The sequence below is a fragment of the Calidris pugnax genome, unplaced genomic scaffold (genome assembly GCF_001431845.1).
Source record: "Calidris pugnax isolate Ruff unplaced genomic scaffold, ASM143184v1 scaffold17, whole genome shotgun sequence".
Lineage (NCBI taxonomy): Eukaryota > Metazoa > Chordata > Aves > Charadriiformes > Scolopacidae > Calidris > Calidris pugnax.
This window is the reverse complement of record NW_015090794.1, coordinates 2,408,085-2,429,155: the sequence shown is the minus strand read 5'-3', so window position 1 is coordinate 2,429,155 and position 21,071 is coordinate 2,408,085. Positions and strand designations below refer to the sequence as shown.

Here is a 21,071-nt window from a genome sequence, read left to right as displayed (position 1 = left end):
TTGTCCAAGCCAAGGGGGAAAAAAAAAAAAGGGGAGAAAACATCTATATATCTATTCAACAACTGTTTTCTGCTTAAAAAAAAACAAAGGAGAGGAAAAGGACCTTGCTGCCCACTCTCCTCCATGTGTTCCCAGCTCCCAGGAGCACAGGGGCTGTGCCCAGCCGGGCAAGAGTAGTGCTCAGAGCTTGTTTTCCAAGGGAAAAGAGCTGGAGGTTTCTGCTGCTGGAGGTTTCTCCACAGCCCCCCCCGACTCCGGGGGCTCCCTCTCGGCGGGTCCTTCCCCCCTGGCCCTCCACCAGCTCGTAAAGCTGCCGCCTTCCCGCGCAGCTCCTTGGCCGGACCCCGAGAGCTGTCTTGGGAGCTTTTCTTTGTCAGCGCTCTGAGTTCCAGGGGGTTTTGGCTGCGGAGGTTTTATCTTTGCCTTCTGCAAGGCTGGAATTCAGCTTCGCTCTTGGCATTGTCATCCCTCCGCGTTACACGCAGCTCCCGCTGAAAAACATCCCGGGACAGCCCCAATTTAACGCCCGCTGCCAAACCCCAGCAGGAGGAGGACCCCGTGGCAGTGAAGAACTAGGCAACCCCAAGGCTACGTGGCCCCAGCTCCTTCTGTCCTGACGGGTGACATTGGGGGCTGAGCCCATCCTGACCCCCCCATGGGAGCTCCCCATCCACGAGGCTGGGCAGAGGATGCTCCACACAGGAGGAGAAACTGGAAATTTTCAGGGGCCACGCAAAGGAGTGGGGTTCCCAAAATTCCTACATATCCAAAGGGATTTTAAGGTCTAAAACCCTCCCCTCATCCTGAAAATCCCAAACCGTGCCTGTATGACTATAACCCAGAACAGCACCGTGGAAGCAAAGGAATGACCCTGCTTTTCCAACAGCCCTAGATTTATACTTTCCATTGACTTTTTATTTATTTATGGATTTTGCCTTTGTGATACTGAAGCTCCTTCCCATCTGGCACAGCCAAAACCACCCTCTAACTGCAAGAAACCTCAACCCTCTCCCACGCGGGCCCTGCAGCCTCCTCACCACGCTCCCTAACCCAGCGCTACCTGCCAGCTTCTAGGGGCAAGGTGGCTTTTTCCTGGCTTTTTTGGCTTTCCTCTCACTTCCCCTCATCAACTCGTTTGCCAAAGCAGTGTAATTTTACTGCCTGGCTTAAAGAGCCAAGAAATACGTTTGCTGGTGTAAGCTGTGCATTAGACGTCGTGAAAAACATGCAGCTTCAGGGTTTTAGGAGCCAGCTCTGGAGAAGACCGAAACACCCGCAGAGCAGCAAGGCCCTGGGTTTGCACCCTCTCCAGTTTCACTCACGGACGCTCAAATCTCTCTGGCTGTGGGTGGTTGAGCACAAGGACGGACCTACGGGCATGGAAAGGTGACCATCTGCGCACAAGGGATGGAAATGTCAGAGGGGAGAGAGGGGAGACAACACAAAGCTCTCATGGGTGGTGTGGTTGGAAGGGGTCCTGTCCCACCAACCTGCAGGCAGGGGACAGGACTTGCCTTCCCCACTTTCATCCTCCCTCACCCTTAAAACCACAAGTTCCTCAAGGCATGGACGTGCTCTGGGGCTTGATGCTTCTACACAACCAAGAATAACAGGGGCCAGACCTCACCTCTGATCTCCAAGACCCTCCAAGACCTCTTCTTCCACCTCCCGATACTAACAGCCACAGTTTTGACTTGATTTCTCCTGAACTTTGGGGTGCTTCAGATCTACACGTATATTTTTGAGGGTCAGACCCCAACACTACTACAGAATCAGCCAACTGGTACCATCAAACTCAAAATGCAAGAATCTCTCATCAAAGTGATTTGTAAAACACTGGCCACCGTGACCCCCTGCAGCTGGACTTCCACCCCATTAAGTGACCATCACAGTCAATAGCCATCAAGAGACATTCAGTGAAAACAACCCCATTCTGATGAATTAGAGGTGTCCAAAACTGTAACCACAGAGCTGGAAGTTCAAACCACGTCCCTGCTCCAGACACAAGCACGTTGGTGAACACAGTCCTGCCTCTACATGACAGCTACAAAAGGTCCCTTTGCACCCCAGGAAGGATGACAATAAGCGGTAGGAAAAAGCTTTCAACGTTTAGCAAACTCTCAAAAACTCTAAGGACTCTTGGATAAACATGAGCAAAGGGCAAACTCCACCTCAGGCTTATTTGGAGGTCTCTATGGCTCAGACTGGCCATTTCTCACCAGCCTGTTTTTACAGGGCTGTAGCACAGAGCAGAGCAGGGAAGGAGACGAGTTACAAGTCCCTCCTCCAGCTTTATTCCTGGCAGAGACAATTTGCAGCAGTGCCGCTCGGCACGTCAAATCTGGCACCTGCTTACAATAAATCCCTAACAAAGCTGAAAAGTTAAATGTTCATTTACTTTAATTTCTGTTTTAGATTTGGATTTCTATGTACCGTACATGCTAGAAAGAATGTTTTTTTGAAACAATGCTGCATATTTACCTTGGATATCCTCTATAATTGGCTGCCCTTCATCTAAGATTTCTTTCTAAATGCAAAAGGATGCTCTCAGCACAGACTGTCTAAAGAGAAGGCTTTGCCACCATCACCTGCTAATGCTTTCACGCTGGCTGAGATCTTTTTAGCAGGCTCCCTTGCAGGTGGGGTGAGTTGATGCAATAGTTTGGGTCTCAGAAACTCAAGGGGTTTGAATCCCAGCAAACAATGGAGGAAGAAAAAAAGCTCATGGGGTAACGTCAACCTGTGCAGATGGGAGCGTGGGAGTCTTGGCTTTTGGGACACGTGTGATGAGAGAAAGTAAGATGGGCACAGTCAAGCTGTTTGGTCCTGCTGAGCATAAACCTGCCTGTTGGCTGCACTGGCCAAGAGAGGCTCCTCAGCCTTGGAGGCTCCATGTCCCAGAGCTTCCCCCTCCATGGCCATCTTTTCAGTGTGAACAGCTTCCTCAGGATCAGGGTTTCATGCAGCAATTAATAAGAAGGTCAGCTCAGCCCATTCAAACCTCCCTCTCAGGAGCAGGGAGTCACCGCTGTGGAGAACACGTACCCACTCTCACTGTCCCTGGCGTGGATGAGATGGGAAGCCTGGTGGGACCCCATGACACACCGTGGGGACAGTCCCCAGCCCTGAGCCCCTGGCCAGGACTGCGAGCAGCTGGGCTGGAGGCTGGGGAGCTCTTCCGCAGCCTGCCCAGGGGGACGAGCGGCTGACGGGGCCTGGCTGTAAAACCTTGGATGACATTTTTTCTCCACTCACCTTTGATCCTGGCAAACGTGCTCTGGGCGCTGCGATCTGATTGAGAATCTCTCTGTGTGCAGATGTCCTGCAAAAACTACACCCACAGCTGTACATCACAAAGCCCTCCCCAATCTGGCGGTTACTGACAATGAAGAATGATTTTTCTAATGGGAACTGGCCAGCGTTCAACTCACTCCTTGATTTTTTTTTTTTTTTTAAAAAGCAAAGACTATTTATATCAAGAGACTTACATTAAGTATGACTCTTTGATTAATTCGAGATCAAAAAGCAGCCAAAGGGGGAGATTTCTGGAAGCTCAAGCTACGGGGACTCGTGTCAGAGCGGGCAGACCCCAAACTGAGATCACGGCAACATCAACGCACGCAAAGCACCAAACCCATGGGGTGTCCCAGCTCCTCGGGCTCTCCACTGCAGGTCTTGTGAGGACACGGGTGGGTGGATGAAAGTGGGGAGGGGACAGTGCAGAGATGCGCCTACACAGTGTGTGTTTCAGTTGTCATCACCCAAATCTCCACGCACAGTAGGTGGCCCAGGATGGTCCGGCACCCCAGGGCCAGCCCAATCTGCCTACGGCATGACCAGCATGACCAGCATGACCAGCACAACCCCACTGGAATCTGCTGGGGGACAGACATCCATCCTCCCCACGCGCTCTCTGCTCCGCCGAGACGCCGGGCTGCCGAGCCCCTCCTCTCTGACGTTTCCAACATCACTAAGCCTTTTTCCTTACAAACGAGAACTAGGCAAGAAGAGCGGCACCCCAGGGCCAGCCCAATCTGCCTACAGCATGACCAGCACGACCAGCACAACCCCACTGGAATCTGCTGGGGGACAGACATCCATCCTCCCCACGCGCTCTCTGCTCCGCCGAGACGCCGGGCTGCCGAGCCCCTCCTCTCTGACGTTTCCAACATCACTAAGCCTTTTTCCTTACAAACGAGAACTAGGCAAGAAGAGTTAAGTTCACACTTGGAAAAAAAAAAAAAAAAAAAAAAAAGACTTTTTTCTTTAAAGCACAACTTTTTTTTTTCGGGTTCCTGACAAAGCAATATTCTCCAGGCCAGTTGGAATCTGGAAAAATACACTCGCTCAACCTAGCCACCATGACTCCAATAACAATTATAAAATGTCCAATAAAACTTGCATGTAATGTCAATTCAAATCTTGAAAAGCAGAATTAAGTGGTATATCAACATTAAACTTTATTGCTTCCTTTGCAGAGCAGAAGTATTGTCAATAAAAGTCATTCTGAATGAAGAAAAGGGCAGTAAATATTAAATAAACAGGTTTTTGTTGAAATGCTATAAATGCACCAGAGCTGCATTTTACACTGGGACCCTTTTTTCCTTTGCAGACTCCCCTCATGATAGAAATAAGTCAGTAATTGCAAACTATCAATAAAGCGCCAATTAAAGGGTGGTTAGATGCATGCATTTACAATATGTCATTATGAGCCTTTATTGTATGTAGTTGGCTTTTTCAGATCCCACTGGCTCCGTCTGAAGTCCCCCAGCACACAAAGAGCTGTGCTGCTCGTTAGGGGCCCATGGAAGAGGCCAGAGGCATGTACCAGCCAGAGAGCCCTGGCCGGGGGCTCGGGGGGCATCCCCCCCATGCTCCATCTCAGCCCCAGCCCAGGAGCACAGCAAAGACAGAGAAACCCAGAAGGGGATGAGAGAGGAGCATTTGACCCAGCTTTTTGGTCATGGAAGTTTCTCCTGGCCGAGATGTGAAGACAAAGCATCACCATCTCAGTCCATCACGCTTTTATTTTTCTGCCAAGGCAGAAGTGAGCAGAGCACGGCAGCTCTGCCCCGAGATGTGGCAGTTGTGCCTGGAATTTGGCAATGTGCTTTGTTTTCTGACAGGCCACTTTCCCTGGTGTGTTCCACTCCTTTCTGGGTCTACTCACCTTAGAAAGAGCCATCGCTATCCTCCCTACGCTTCTTTACAAACAAAAGCATTTCTACTAACAATTCCTGCTTGCTGATTTGATCTCCACCACGTTTCAACACCCACCTGCTTCTGCAACAAACAGCCAACAGAGAAGGGATATTTTGCTTTGTCCATGAGACAAAAGAGCAGGTTTTTTTAGGGTTGGGCTGAATATAATCCTCCCAGTGACACTGAAAACCTCAGGTGGGACACCCATCGCAAACACAACTGGCACCTCATGGAGCAATGCCCCGAGACCTCTTTGGGTCAGATCTTTTTTTCCACACTGGTCTACTCACCTTAGAAAGAGCCATCGCTATTCGCCCTACACTTCTTTACAAACAAAAGCATTTCTACTCGCAATTCCTGCTTACTAATTTGATCTCCACCACGTCTCAACACCCACCTGCTTCTGCAACAAACAGCCAACAGAGAAGGGATATTTTGCTTTGTCCATGAGACAAAAGAGCAGGTTTTTTTAGGGTTGGGCTGAATATAATCCTCCCAGTGACACTGAAAACCTCAGGTGGGACACCCATCGCAAACACAACTGGCACCTCATGGAGCAATGCCCCGAGACCTCTTTGGGTCAGATCTTTTTTTCCACACTGCTGGGACCTCCAGCCTGAGAAGATCCATCCTAACAAAACCAAACCTGATGCCAAAAGGTGTGCTGGGCAGCCAGAGGTATCAGATGTGTGTTTGGCAGTACCCAGACACAACGGGACGCGTTTCGGAAGCAGGAGAAGGAGCGGGCATCCCTGTGAGGGCACAAATCCCGCGGCTGTTATGTCAACCCTTTAAAATCTGATCAGCATTTTTGTGGTTTACCAATAGAATTTATAAGCTGTTCTCCAGTTTAACCATCACACGTATTTACAGGAAGCAGTAAGAGCTACCGAGTACGAATTTCATGATGCTGAAATGATATCAAACAAGCACGCAAGGGCTGAGAGCTGCACTTCAAGTCAGAGTGGCTGGGGTTTAATGAGCTGTTTGAATTATGCCAGGGCAGAGACAAGAGAAATCAGATGTGGTCCAGGGAAGTATATATGCAGGAGCTTCCATCCTCTGACTTTTGCACACTTTTATTTATTTCATGTACACAAAACCCCCCAACAAAATCAACTGGAATGCGTGTGCCATTATTTTCTGAAGTAATTATTTTCACTATGAACCTAGGCTCAGTAGATCTGATGGTTGTAAAAAAACAGCTCAGACATTCTGAACAGTCCTTGAACCTTAACTACAAAAACCAAAATCCTTCAAAGGGTAAAAGATATTGACTTTTGGAGATATTAACTTTTGGAGAAACTGCAAGTATTCAACTCAGCCATTTGCAGCCGCAGGATCAGACCCTTTGCACTAGTCCTGGGCTGCCATTTCTCTGCCGTCCATATGAATGGACAAACCAGCAGGAAGGGAAACAAACCTCCAGCAACACACTGAGAGCAGCCACGCCAGCGCGAACCACCCAAGAGCCAACAGTTAATAGCTGTGAATCATCTTGATTCACTTGAGCCTGAACTCTTGACCTGCTACTTGAGTCAGTTCCTCTGGATGCTGCTCCTGCTCGGAGAAGATGGGCTCACACACGGCCATGTCCTTGCTACAGGAGCCAGCACGAGGAATGTATATCTGCATTTTGGTGACCCAGGTCCCAGCCCTCCCTACAGCTCCCTACCGCAGGGATTTTACACCCTTTGAACATCCCCTGCTCATTCCAGGCGAAGACATGACCCTTCGGAAGCAAACCCAGGAGCATCTCACCTGGAAGAGGATCTGCAAGAGGCCGTGTAGGATGCACATCCGCCGTCCCAGGAAGAGAAAGAATGGCACCACCAGCTCGATGAAGTGATTGACCAGGGTCTCGAACTGATGAAACCACCACGGCGAGCGATGCATGAAGTAGGCGATGGGGTTGGGCACTGGCTGGGTCTGAAAGACAGAAGAAAGAAAGAATCAATCCCCCCTTCAAGGCTCATCATTGAGGGGAGCTACAGAGCTCGTGGCCTTTTTCCTTATTTCTTTCCCCAAGTTTGCTCACAGCAGAACTGTCTTTTGACTCTGGGCACTCATTTCTTTTTAGAGAAAATGACTTAATTCAATTTTTTTTTTTCATGCAAACCCAAGGAATTTTTAAACCAATGCCTCTCTTAAAAAACGAGAGTTTTAATTTTCTCTTTTTTCATCATAACCAAAACTCACTCATCTTAAATGAAAACCACTGTTATTCAATACTGAAATGTTAGACATAGCTCGACACCAACGGATGTTAAGTTGCTCTGCATGAGCGCTGAAGATCATCAGAGCAACTAAGCAGATACAGAAACAGAGAAAAAGATTTTCTCAGGGTCACACAGCAGGTCAAACAGAGCCAGGAATGGAAACCAGATTTCAAAACCTAGGAGATATTCTTTCAAAATGTTTAAATTTGAAATAAATGTGGTGGTAGAGTTGCTTTCCAAAATTGCAATTTGGGAGAGGAAAGTGTAATTCCTCTAAACATGCTATATTGGTTTAAGGTATTTACATACTGGCCTTGTGACAATATTATTCTTCTATCAGCCTGAAATTTTTTGACACTGGCAGATCTTCCATCCACTACAATAAAGCTGCGAATTTTACACAGGAAACAAAACCAAACCCTGATATGATAATAACTGCCACCCTTAGAAATGCTGGAATTTAAGAAAGAAGAAAGAAGTTAATTTATCTTAGCATATCTGACAAACTCAAATTCATTGGTATTGTTTTAAAACTGTGACAAAAAATAAAAAGAGTATGAAGACACAAATTTTAATTGAAGGAGACACAACACATCTTTAAATTATTTGTAGTTAAATCAAAAATACAAACAAAACAGGGAAAATACTGTACTATGCATGGCAACTGAGCGAGCTTCCACTGCCAAATCCCACAACTATTGTAATTCCTTATTAGCAAAGCTGGGATTAATAAAGTTGTTGCTTTATATGGGTTTGAGGCTGCTGTAACCCCTTAGGACAAGAGACCGCATCCTTCCTTCCTTGGACATCGGCGCCGGATGGAGCGGTGTCGGGGTCAAGGAGCTCTGCCAAGTCCACTCCGGCACGGGGCGGGAGGTCAGGGCTGCTGCAGCCCCAGGTGCCACCCAGGGTCCTTCCCCTCCACACGGGACCTGTTTTGAGTTAATTCGCTCGTTGGACTGCTCTTGAGCATTCCCAGAACATCAGGGAGGCTCACAAAGAGATTTTTTTAATTTTATTTTTACCTTGATCCCAAATTGCTGAGAAATGCTTTTATCCTTCCAAAAAGGCAGGTTGCTCTCCTGGCTTCTTCTATTTATCTTTTTTTTTTTTTTAAAGTGCGTTAACCAAACCCAACCTAGATGAGATATGAGCCCTAGAGGTTGTTTCATTTACAGAATCACAGAATCATCATGGTTGGAAAGGACCTCTGAGATCACCAAGTCGAACCATGCACACCCAAAAAAAACCCAACAATCTCAGGCACTAGAGCATGCCCTGAAGTGCCACATCTACACATTTCTTAAATACCTCTAGGGATGGTGACTCCACCACCTCCCTGGGCAGGCTGTTCCAGTGCCTGACCACCCTCTCAGTACAGTAATTCTTCCTAATATCTAATCTAAACCTCCCCTGCTGCAACTCCGGACCATTTCCTCTGCTCCTGCCATTATTCCCTCGGGAGAAGAGGCCAACACCCACCTCTCTACAACCTCCTTTCAAATAGTTGTAGAGGGCAATGAGGTCTCCCCTCAGCCTCCTCTCCCTCTCAGCCCAAGATGAGCTGTTTTCCAGCACATCAAAGCTGCAGAAAGGTGGTTCTCCTGCTTGTCCCCTCTTGGGATGCAGTCCCTGCTGTTTCCCCATCAGCAGTGCATCGCGGAGCACTTACTGCTGGGGACCACGGAGAACAGGCAGTATTACACACAAAATTACATATCTACTTAAATACATAATTAAATCTCATAACGCGATGGCACTGAGCAGTTATCCATTTGAGTGTGGCTTTGCAGGGCTGGGCTGACACTGTTTTAATTTTAAAGCAAAGATCACCCTTAGCTATCGAATGTGCCATTCGGTTCCACCATCCCCTTCCCCTCCATCACAGGCTCACGCTGATGCCCTCACCATGGACAACCACAGCCAGCAAATCCCGCTTGTTGCTTTGGGCTGGGACTCAAGATATCGTCCCCCAATTTGCTGTACTTAAGGTAAAGTCAGATAAAATTCTTGCCATTAGTCCCACTGCAGCGGGACAAGAAGCAGAAGAAAGTTCTCAGTTTGGGCTCGTGCACCAGCCACGTACGGCCCCGTGTGGGAACAGCCCAGGCTGGCAAAGCCAGGTCTGCTGCAGTCTACGCTTTTTAGCAGCAGCCTAATTCTCACCCTGAAGTATAAATGGGGAAAAAAGGAGAAGCAAAGCACAGAAATCTGGCACGCCCCGCGTGGGAACAGCCCAGGCTGGCAAAGCCAGGTCTTCTGCAGTCTACGCTTTTTAGCAGCAGCCTAATTCTCACCGTGAAGTACAAATGGGGAAAAAAAAGGAGAAGCGAAGCACAGAAATCTGGCACAGGTTAATAATTGACTCCCAGGTGCTACAGCATTGCCATCCCTCACCTTATCAGCGCCGACACTATCACGGTGTCAGTGGGGGCAATGCTGTGTGACAGGCAAGATAACTCAAATGACAAGCAAGACCGAAAGTCTAAAAACAGCAGCAGACATACCACAAGTAACGCGTTGCATTTGTTTTGACAGAGGGAAAGAAATGCATTTGAGAAGAGCAGCGCTGGTGACGGAGCCTCTGGGGACACCACCGGTGAGGGACCCTTCCTCCCCACCGCTGAAGCCCCTTCTATGGCACGTAAACCTCCAGTAGGCAAGACAAAACACAGCGATAGAGAAGTGATTCGCATGTCTCAGAAATTCGTTAAAAGGCTGCCGGGGAAGGAGAGTGCTCTGTGTGTGTGTGTGTTCCTCCCAATGCCTTCCAGATGCTGGGAGCGCGGGTGCAGCGCGGCACAGGTTTCCTGGGGAGCAAGCAGTGTTTACTCAGGAAGGGGTGTTGAGGCAAGAGCAAAGACCCAGAGCAACATGTGAATCACTGCAGCACTGAACACAGGCACCTGTGATGCTGGAAAACTTTCTGCTCTCTTTCTGCACCCAAGTTGGTCGCTGCCCAGGGGTGCTGGGGGCACCCAAATGTCCCATCCCGTGGGTCCCGTTTACTCAGGAAGGGGTGTTGAGGCAAGAGCAAAGACCCAGAGCAACATGTGAATCACTGCAGCACTGAACACAGGCACCTGTGATGCTGGAAAGCTTTCTGGTCTCTTTCTGCACCCGAGTTGGTCGCTGCCCAGGGGCGCTGGGGGCACCCAATGTCCCATCCCGTGGGTCCTGCTGTGCAGCATCCAGCTGGGGCTGGGAGAGAGCACCCAGGGCACATCGCCAGGGCTAGAGAGGAAACTTGCCCAACACAGGCATCCCTAGTGCTTTCCCAGTGTAATCACATCCTAGGAAATACCACGGTGGCGTCGGAGGCAGCAGTATCAGAGCCCCAGAGGAGGGAAAAGCATTCCAGGATCACTTCATCCTGCTTGTTTCGCTGGGGATTTGGAGCTTTACGCTTTGCTTCGTGGTTGCTTCACGAGGAGAAGCATCCTGGAAGCAGCCAGGAGTTCTCCCGCTTCGAGAAATGCAAACTCCTGACACACACAGACACAGAGAAATGCAGTTCCAAGTCACACGCAACCAAATCAACAAGCTCAAGTCAGACACATGGTGAGAGGAACAGAGCGGAGCCCTTGCCTCCAACAAGCCCCGTTTCTGGGTAACTCTGCGAAACATAAAATGCTTTTAAATAAAAAAACGATTAGCAAAAACCGTCTCTATGTGTCAGCACAAGGTGCCATATAATAAACCTTCTGCCTCCCTCACACCTCCAGCAGCCGGAGACAAACTGTGCTGCAAATGCGTTTTGAAATCAGATTGGGGAAAATTAATTCCATAATTCACGGGGCAGATTTGTAACGTGCGACTGCGGGGCGACGCTCGGCGGGGGCTGCTGAATGAATTCTGGGTCACCAGCTAAGGTATGTATGTTCTCTGGCTTCTATCTACCAGGTTTTATGAGGGCTGGTAACAGATTCTAAAAATATGCACAATAAACTGTTTTTTCTCCCTAAGGGGTCTATGGTTTAATTATGTTCTTAGTGAGAACCATTAAAGTGCTAAGTACCTGAAGACTCCTAATTTACTAAACTATACGGTACTAAAACCCAACAGAAGGCTATTATACACCAGAGTAAACGCTCTTCTCTGGGACTGTAAATGCGCATGGTCTCTCCTTTCAGCCTCCTCATTGGTGTGGCATTACATAAACTCCGAGTATTTAATCCCAGAGTTAGATACCCCAGCCCAGCCCAGGGAAATCTCCAGGCTCTCCTACACGTGTGCAGGAAAACAAGTCCCACATTGTCCTCAAACAACCCGCTGCTCAGCCGGGGCCGGGATGTTGTTCTTACAGCGCGAGAGGCGCAACTCCCACGCAAGTAACCACGTGGCGTACGGAGGGTGGGGAAGACCCTGTCCTCTCGACCACAAACGAGGAGGAGCCCAGAGATAAACCGAGTGAGTTTTATCCTTTGCAGTGATGGGTTTTTACCTTCCTTCACGCCCCGATAAACTCCGGCACGGCTTGAGGAGCCTCTCTTGTTTCTGCTTGCTCACCTGAGAACCTCAACAGCTCAAACTCACAAGGCGTCTTTCAAAAAAAACCAGAAGCAAGTGGTGAATGAATCCGTTTCAAAAAAGGTGAACAAAAATTCCATTATTCTATCTGAAGCAAGTGGTGAATGAATCCGTTTCAAAAAAAGGTGAACAAAAAATCCATTATTCTACCTGTCTGTATAAGGTAAACTCAGGTTATCTATTGATTCAGATAACCAAAAGTATACTTGGCATTAATATTAAAACAACACTAAGGACAGCCTTTCAGCACATCACCCTGGGTGCCTGTCGCAGAAATCTGCCTTGATTTCTGGTGAAAAACAAAGCGAGTCATAAATATTCCTAAACACTCCAATCTGCCTTGATTTCTGGTGAAAAACAAAGTCATGAATATTCCTAAACACTCTAGATACTATCACTTAATTTCCCACTGAAAGGCACCTACGTAACCAGAAGATTCAAATCTGAGTGTACTCAATGGCAGAAAAATCTTGAAAAACAGAAGGAAACGGAACAACAGCAAATTTGAATAAATGATGAGAGGAAGCTACTATTCCATCAAAAGAAACAGGATTAACTTGGCACAATGGACACTTCAGTAATGCCCTGAGGGCACCGGAGGCTCCAACAGTCAGAGAGAGGGAAGGCTTTGGCACAAACAGAAAGGTGTGAAGATGAGCAAACCAGGCTGAGAGGGATTATTGAAAGTTTTCCTGCGCGTTTGTGGAAGGTACGGATGAGCTGCAAAGCACAGTTCTCCAGCTTCCCGAGGCGCTGAGGCATGAACTCATCTTCTCAGCTTCAAAGGAAAGCTCTCAGCTCTCTTGCGCTTTGGACCAAAAAATAAAAAGGATTCTCCATCGCAGAGCATAATTTGATCAACATGATCCAACAGGGCTGTTTCTCTGCCAGTCTTTTCTGCTTCAGATCTTGACCCTTCCTCCTTACGCATCTGCAGATCAAAGCTCCACTTTCCCAAGCCCGAGCAGAAACGGCTTCCCAGCCCCATGCAGAAGAGCAAGAGGCAGCGAGCAGAAAGGAGATAAACCGGGTCACTCCCAGCTGCTGGGAAGTGTGGGAAGATGCGTGTCTTGACTGAAGTCCGACCGTCTTGTGCTGCTCAATAACCAGAGACTCCTGCAAAACACCCTTCTTCATACCAGGGGGAGATTATGGAGAGCTGCTCCTTCCTCGCCGGGAGGCTTTGTGGTAGGAGCTCTACATGTGCAGCAACATTGATTGATGAACAACACGGTGACTTTGCACAAAGATACACGTGTAGGCAAGGGTTTTGAAAGGAAATTGAGCAGCAAACTGCTCAGCCTCTTGTGTAAATCCCAGCTGTACCTTGTATACTTTACACACGCACATCTCCATGTGCATGCTCCTAACATACTGGCATACGCAACAACTAACCAGTTAAATTAGGCCCTTTGAAACTTTCCAATTATTACTATGATTCCAATCAAAATAAAATCGTATAAGAAAAAATTTTAAAGTTGTATCCATCTTAAAATGCACAGAAATCTAATGTCTGTGTGGGTCACAAGGGGACGGCTCTTCAGTAACGCAGTATCAAAATAATTAAGTCCCGATAGGTCTATTAAAAAGCAAAGTTACCTATATGTTCTTGCTGGGCAGAGCTTCCCTTGTCCAGTCAATAGTAATATTCAGTTCATAGAAAAACATACTGGAATCTGCCTGCTTTAAGACAGCAACCCAAGCCAAGGAGATGTGTGTTTGACTCTGTGCCAGCACGACCATAAAATGTTGGCAATTTAGTAGAGACGTAGTGCCGCGCCACTCTCCCAAAGGACCTAAATAAACTTCAGATGTAGAACATATATTTTTACTTTTTATATATATAAATCTGCTGTTTCATTTTTAACTCCTTTCCCCAGCCATCCCTCCGTCTAAGGTTTTTCAAAGCTGAAACAGGTCCCTGCTTCTCCCGGCTGAGCGAAGCCTCAGCAATGAAAAGTTAAAAGCATGAAAAATCAGAGAAATGATTCACGTCTGGGCGTTGGGTTTCTTAGGGAATGATGGCTGCACATGTGGCTACAAACGCCGGAGGGGAAAGGGTCTTGGGAGAAAATTCTGCTGTGCAATTTCATGCCTCGGCATTATAAAATATCCCGAGGAATTTTACTTTTTCTCTTGGTCACAGAGTTGCACTTGCAAAGTCACCAGTGTAGGTGAAACCTTCCTGCCACATCCGTGACATTTAGCTACGAAGCCACGCTTTGCTCATCATGAGTCAGCCCTGATTTGCACCAGCGAGAGTGAGGACGAACTTTACCAGGGGTACATTTAAATAAATGGATTTTTTAATTCCAACGAGTTGGGTGGGGGCAGATGGATCTATAGCTGCACTGTTTGCTTTTCCAGACTGCACCCTACCTCCTGGTCAGAGCCATCCTTCTCCAATAATAAAGACCACATTTCCATGGCCCACAGCGTTACCTGTTTATTGACACTATTCCTCCATAGCGTGCCTCCAAGCTGCTCGCTGTATATAGAGTTAATTGTAGATGTATTACAGATTCACCTATTTATTCTGTACATTCTTGGAGGGGTCCAGAGCTAAAATTACACAAGGAACGGCTGATCTGTTCAGGCTATTTATTTGTTCAAAATCCCTTTAAAATAATTAGCGGGGCCTGGAACAGACATCTTGGCTCTGGTGGGGCCAGAAGAAGCTGGTGCAACCAACTGCGGGTCATTACTGCCTTTGGGGAGAAGGTTTGTTTATTAAGAGCACCAGAGATGGGTCACATTTGGTTTAAGGATTAGACCAGGCTGGAAGGTACGTCTGTAAGAAACAGTAGCTAAGGGCAATAGATGCTTACCAAGAAAGTCCCATCCCAAAGGCAACGGAGAAGCTGTAGCAATCCTTCTCCAGGTCTGAAATCCAGTTGCCATCAGATGGTGCTCTCCTGGTGTCTCATACACTGAGGTTTTCCAACACAGAAACGCCCTCCCTGGCCCGGCACTCTCCGATGGAGCTCACCTTCCCCAGCAGACCGTAAGGCAGGACGCTCACCAATATTTTAAATTGCCATTTAAGAGCATATTGCAAATGTGATCCTTTAATTGGTCACTGTTATGGCCCTCTATTAGAGAAGACAAGTTTTTCCACACAAGGTAAGCCCTTGCGAAAGCACTGAAAATGTTTAAAAACAACCCAGTCCTGATATATTTATTATATATTTCTCTCTATATAAATAATTTCATGAAAAGGAACGTACTGAGTGGAAACTCCATTTAAAATGTGATCCCAGATGGTGGCAAAGCTCTAAAATTGCAAGGTAACATGTAAAGAAAGATTAACGACCTCAAACAGGCACAAATTTATGAGGTGAAAGCCCCTGTAATCCTAGAGAAAAATGATACCGAACGTTAGACTAGACAGCTAGAAAATACCTCTGCTTAGTTCATGTGGCCTCTGCCATTTTACATTTTCTTTTCATACACATTACTTTTGGGTTCATTTAGTCTTTTCTCCTGAAGGCCAGAGGTATCGTTTTGGTACATGAGCACGCTGACGGATTTGCCAGCTCCCACCAGGTACCCCCTTATGAGCAACTGGTAAATCAGATAATAGGCAACAGCTACGCTGCCACATCCTGGGGATAAGAAGCCAAAATGAGAGAAAACTGAGCCAGGACACCACGTCAAGCACTCATCATCACTGCAAGACCCAAAGCTCCACCATCGAGTGGACCGAGATGACAGTGCTTAAAATTTCCAGCACTAAAGCTCATGGAGTTCCTCACTCTGCCCGAGTACAAAGTGTTTCAAAGGAAAGGATGTCAAATTTTCATCCCAAAGGTCACCCCAGCGAGCAACATCTTCCATGCTCTGAACTCTAGCCAGGACCAAATGGGACCCCTGGGTCCCACAGACCATTACACTGAGATCTCTGGCACCTTGAAGGTCCCCTCGATACTCCTGTCCTCTTCATCCATCTGGGGATTCCCTCTGCGACTTCTCTGGACTGTTTTACCACAAATTTTTTCTGCGAGAATTCTCAATGAACTGGGATTTTCTGTCGTTTTCAGCAGAGTTCCTGGCACGCTCTAGTTGATAACACAGCCATGGAATGATATCAAAATCAGTGTGTTTTTAAAGCAGTGCAAAAAAAAAAAAAAAAGGATGTTTAATCAACACCACACAGCAAGACAGCAGAGAGCCAGCGCTGCTGTCACACGGGGCTGCTTCGCTGAGCTCACTGTTTCAAACCATGGTTACTCTCTGATTTGCTGCAGTCCTTGGATGCAGTGGAGGAGCTTTGGACACAGCACAAGGATGCTGGCTGCTGCAGGAGATGGACCACCATAGCCTGTGGGTACAACAGGGAAAAGGACGCATGAACCAAAAGCTACCCCAGGACACCTATCCGCTGCTTTGAAAATCAAGGTCTCTGTTTCCATCAGAAGTTGCAGAGCCCTGGGCTGTGATGGTGTCCTGCTGCCAACAGACAGAGTCGTAACTACCACAGGGTCAGAAAAGTGTATAAAATTCAATTTAAGTACTAAAAATACAAATCACAGGCTGCCCTCAGCAGCTGAAGTCGAACCTTAGCAAAGAAGATAGAAGAGGAGGGAGGAAGAGGAAAAACTATCTGCCATGTTGAAAAAGAAGACACATTTCCATTCAATTAGGAAAAAAGTCCATATCCCCAGAGCCTGCTGTCCCTGCTGAGGATCTACAGACAGATTGTCTTCTGGGTCTCCTGGTACAGCCCTGCTATGCCCAGCTGAGAACAGATGCAGCAAGGGGAGATACCCTGCTGAGAAGCACGTTCCTCTCCCACCCCTGCGAGCACCCGGGATGCCTGCGGGGACCGTGGCAGCTGCCAGGTTATTTGTGGCCTTTCTGCTCTCCTCCAAAAGGTCCCAGGGCTCCCCCCATCCCAGCAGGGGAGGCTGCCAGGTTTCCTGCAGCGGGAAAGCCCCGGCTGTAGACACAGGGAGCTGGCAGGGCTGCTTCATCCTTGTGGATCTGCCCCAAACAGCCCCAAACCAGCCAGTGCCCATGTTCCATCTACACCAAAGACCCTCCACTCTCCCTCTTTGGGGATGTGCTTCGAGGGGCAGTTCTGCTGCTTTTGAGAGAGGGTGGAAGAACATCTTTCCGAACATCTTTCCATCCACTCTGCATGCTCAGGTGGACCCAGCGACCCTGGGCTTTAATCACCATTCACCACCCTAAAAACGTACTGCTCCTCTCCCCAAGGCCCTCATTACTTCACTTTTTTTTTCCTTTTAAAAAGTCCGGTGCTAAAACCAGGATCATATCTCCTTCAGAGGGCGTTTTTTTCCTTTTTTTTTTTTTTGGTGTGCGCTCATAAATACGACGTTTAGCACCAGGCCAAGGAACACATGGGCAAAACCCGCGGGCGGCGAATGCCAGCAAAGCCCCCAGCTCGTGCCTGTGTTTGGATTAGGCAGCTTCGTGGCCTGGACGTTTACACTCGGGTTAGGGCTTTTTTTTTGCTTTTTTTTTTCACAACCTGAGACAAACAGTGGGATCTTTCATAAAACGTGTTCACAAAGGGTAAATTGTGCCATTAGGAACCAACTACCTGGACGGTCGTTTGAATCCTCCCAACTGGAACGCCACCGCGCTCCACGCCAAACCCAGCGCCGGGGGCAGGAGGGGGGAACCCGGCGCCATGGGCTGCCTCGTTTAACTCTCCAGCTGCCCGAGAGACAGAGCCCGCTCAACATCATCTACCTCAAATGCAGGTATTTCAACCAACACAGCCTTTGAGAAGCCCTGAGCAAGGCTTGTGGGGTAGGCAACATCAGTGAGGTACCAGATTAATACGTTCCTATTTCCTCATTGTCTGGTCATTAAGGGCAAGATGAAAATAAAGGTCCTTGGGATTTGAGAAAGTACAGGGCATGGAGCTGCTCTACCCTTCTGTACTGAGAAGGGCACCCAAGAACTTCCCAGAGCAGACAGAAGATGTCTCGTGGGGTAGGCAACATCAGTGAGGTACCAGATTAATACGTTCCTATTTCCTCATTGTCTGGTCATTAAGGGCAAGATGAAAATAAAGGTCCTTGGGATTTGAGAAAGTACAGGGCATGGAGCTGCTCTACCCTTCTGTACTGAGAAGGGCACCCAAGAACTTCCCAGAGCAGACAGAAGATGTCTCGGCTCCTGTGGACCTCACCTCCTTGCTACAGACACTGAAACAGGGATTTCTAACACATGTTCTCATCTTGTTTCATGTGGTCTTCCAGCCCGTTTTTCAGCAGTAACACCTGACAACTCTGCCACATACATTTTCCAATTAATTGACAAGTCTTGCATGGTTATAATGAAGATATTTTTTTTTCCTTTAATGCAAAATGGTTATGCCAATTCAATCCAAGTCAAATATATAGATAAAATCACATGCAGTATATCTTATTTCTATTCTCCTCTAGCAACCACACCTGGTGTGATGCTGGTGATATAAACACCAGGATTAATCTGCGCATTCTAATCCACAGTATTTTACAAATCAAATTAATTCTCTATGGCTGAAGTAGTGCAGCTCCCAGATACAATGTAAGCAAGCAGAAAGATTTCTTTGTGATACCTGGTCAAAAGAGCCTTTTAAATGGGGTCATAAATTACTCATCCTTTTCACTGGACACTCAGTGATGCTCACGCTGAGGTTGCTTTACTCTGCTAGAGGCACCAGCTCTGCAGGACACGCTGTGGCTGAGTCAGGAGAATTCAGGCCTGAATCTCCCGTTCATCTAAGAGCACTTACCAAGCAGGATGGAATAAAAATAATCCTCTTGTTTCCTAGGGGGAAGGAAAAAAAAAAAAAAAAGAAAGAAAAAAAATCTGCCAAAGCATAAGGGTCTGGAAAGCAGCGAGTGTCACCTCCTGCGTCAGCCGTTCTCCCCCGCACGAACAAGAAAGCAGGAAAAACAGGTAGTTTTCCCAAAGATGCAGCCAAAAGCTTAGCAGAGCTTACTTCTGTTGTAAGCTTTCTCCCTAGTAACAAAGGAGGCAGACTGAAAGAATTTAGGACAAGTAACACGATTCACTAGAAAACTCTTTGCCATGAGGAGCCGGTGCACGAACTCTTTCAGCAGTTGGACGAATCCAGCAGCCAGTTCTGCTCCCTCGCGCCAGTGAGTTGTGTCTCCACAGCCACTTAAATGGGCATTACATCTTCTTGTGTGGAAACCATCCAAAGAACATCTCTTTTTTTAATTAAAGGGTTAAAATAGCGAATTCTTACACAGACATGACGATTCGCTAGGAAGTAATACACACACACAGCGACATAATTAGAAATATTAAATTCTGCTAGTGCCAGGAAATGGGCTTGGGCATCTTTGGACATCAGGAAACAAGAGTGTGCTTGTTCTAAACGTCCTCATCCTGCTCAAGGCCTTCCTTGGATAAAAATAATAATTACCTATATTTTTTAAGGACAATTTAGGAATGGAAAGTTCTACAGTATATTCTTAATAACTCTAGTGGTTTACCTTCTGGCACAAAAACGTGACAGATTTTCAGCAGCACGTGACAGAGAAGCTTGTCAACCGAGAGGACTCTCGTCTGCCCGTAGGGTTGGGTGAAACCTCTCCTACCAGCACCAACCAACACGCTTCTGAGTGTCCAAATCCTTTCGCCACGAGGTCTGTTAAGCATTTCACTTGTGTAATCGCCTTGCTTGTTTTGTAAGTGTTGCTTGTTTCTACGCTTCTCTTAAAATAAATAAATAAATTCTGCAGAGAGAGAGATAAATTCCACCCAATAAATGTGTCGCTCCACCATCCCCGGGGGAGGTAATAATGCCCTCACACTTGTCCCGAGTTGGAGAACTTGCAAATCATCGTTATAAATAAGACTGCCAACCTAAGCCAAACGCCTCGTTTTTAATAAAGCCTTTTTACCTCCTTTCCTAACGCCAAAGAACATCCCCGGCACAAGGAGCTCAGAGCCCGAGCATCTTAAGGGGAGGTTCTCTCCCCTCCTCCCCGCTCGCCGCCGGGGTCCCCGTGTCGCCGTGAGGCTCGTGCCGCCGTGTTTATCCAGGGCGGGTTTTTTGGGGCTGGATTTCTTGCATATTCCCCCACCGCTGGCACCAGCCCGTCACCCCCGGGGGAGGCACGCGCCTGCCCCAAACACTGCGCCCATTGATGCCGCGGGGCTGGGGCGATGCCGGGGGGGGGGAATGGGGGTGTGTGTGTGTGTTTGTCTGATGAAGTTAGGTTCTCGCCGGGTATTTAATATTCCCCGTCATGCAGGCCTGTTTCTCCTTGAGCCTGCCTGTCAGTTAAGCCCCGGGATGTTTATTTTAACGGCCACTTGTGGTCAAGGCTGGTGCCAGTTGTACGGCATCGGTTACGCAGATTTAACACTGGGGACTCGGCCCCCGGCTCCCAGAGCACGGAAGGCAGCCAGGGCCGCCCCAGCCTAATGTGAAACAACTGAACTCTTCCAGCAGTCCCCACTCCAGCTTTAACCCTTGCCAACCAGGAGCCAGGCTGCCTCCCCGGCAGCTCAACCTTCCCCACAACCGTAAAGGTTGTCCCCCATGTCCATCCCCCCGCCCCAAGGTTTTGTCCGCTCTCTTGCTTCCCAAACCCACCCTGGAAGCAAGAAGTGCTGTTGGGGTGATGATCTGAAAGCTGCAAGAAGAAACAGAAAATGTATACAGTTGTTTAAGTGCATGAAGATGCTTAAGGAAGCAACTTTTGGGGGGAAGGAGAGGATTTGTTATCACTTTTATGGATTTATCATTACCATTTATCATTACTTCAGCATAGCAAGCTTGTACTGGGAGTGATGCTCTGCACTCTCTGTCTGATAAAGTCCTGGCCACTGGCACATCCCTTGTAGCTACCACCTGGTGACACAACCCTCACACCCTCCTCCCTGCGACAGGCACCTGGCTTCAGCCCATCCTTCCTCCCCAAACCCAAGCCTCCTGGAGAGCGAACACACATCGCAACACAAGCCCCTGCCACCGCGCGAGAGCCGGGAGGATGCTAAAACGTTAAATAAACTGTGGCCCCGCAGCAAAATTATGCATCATTTTTGATCGTCTGGACCGTCTCCAAGATGCTAATCAGCCCCAGATTAAGTCATCAACCAAACTGATGAGCAATCACATTTTGT

The 21,071-nt window shown here is 47.8% G+C and overlaps 1 protein-coding gene across 1 annotated transcript in view; it reads right to left on the bottom strand.

The window, feature by feature from the left end:
* The window catches only part of LOC106884647 (lipase maturation factor 1-like), a 123,942-nt gene that overhangs the window by 60,825 nt on the left and 42,046 nt on the right, over positions 1-21,071 (bottom strand). Inside the window, exon 3 of the mRNA XM_014936169.1 lies at positions 6,964-7,131. Within this exon, the coding sequence (XP_014791655.1) occupies positions 6,964-7,131 (168 nt within the window). The remainder of the gene's footprint in view (positions 1-6,963; positions 7,132-21,071) is intronic.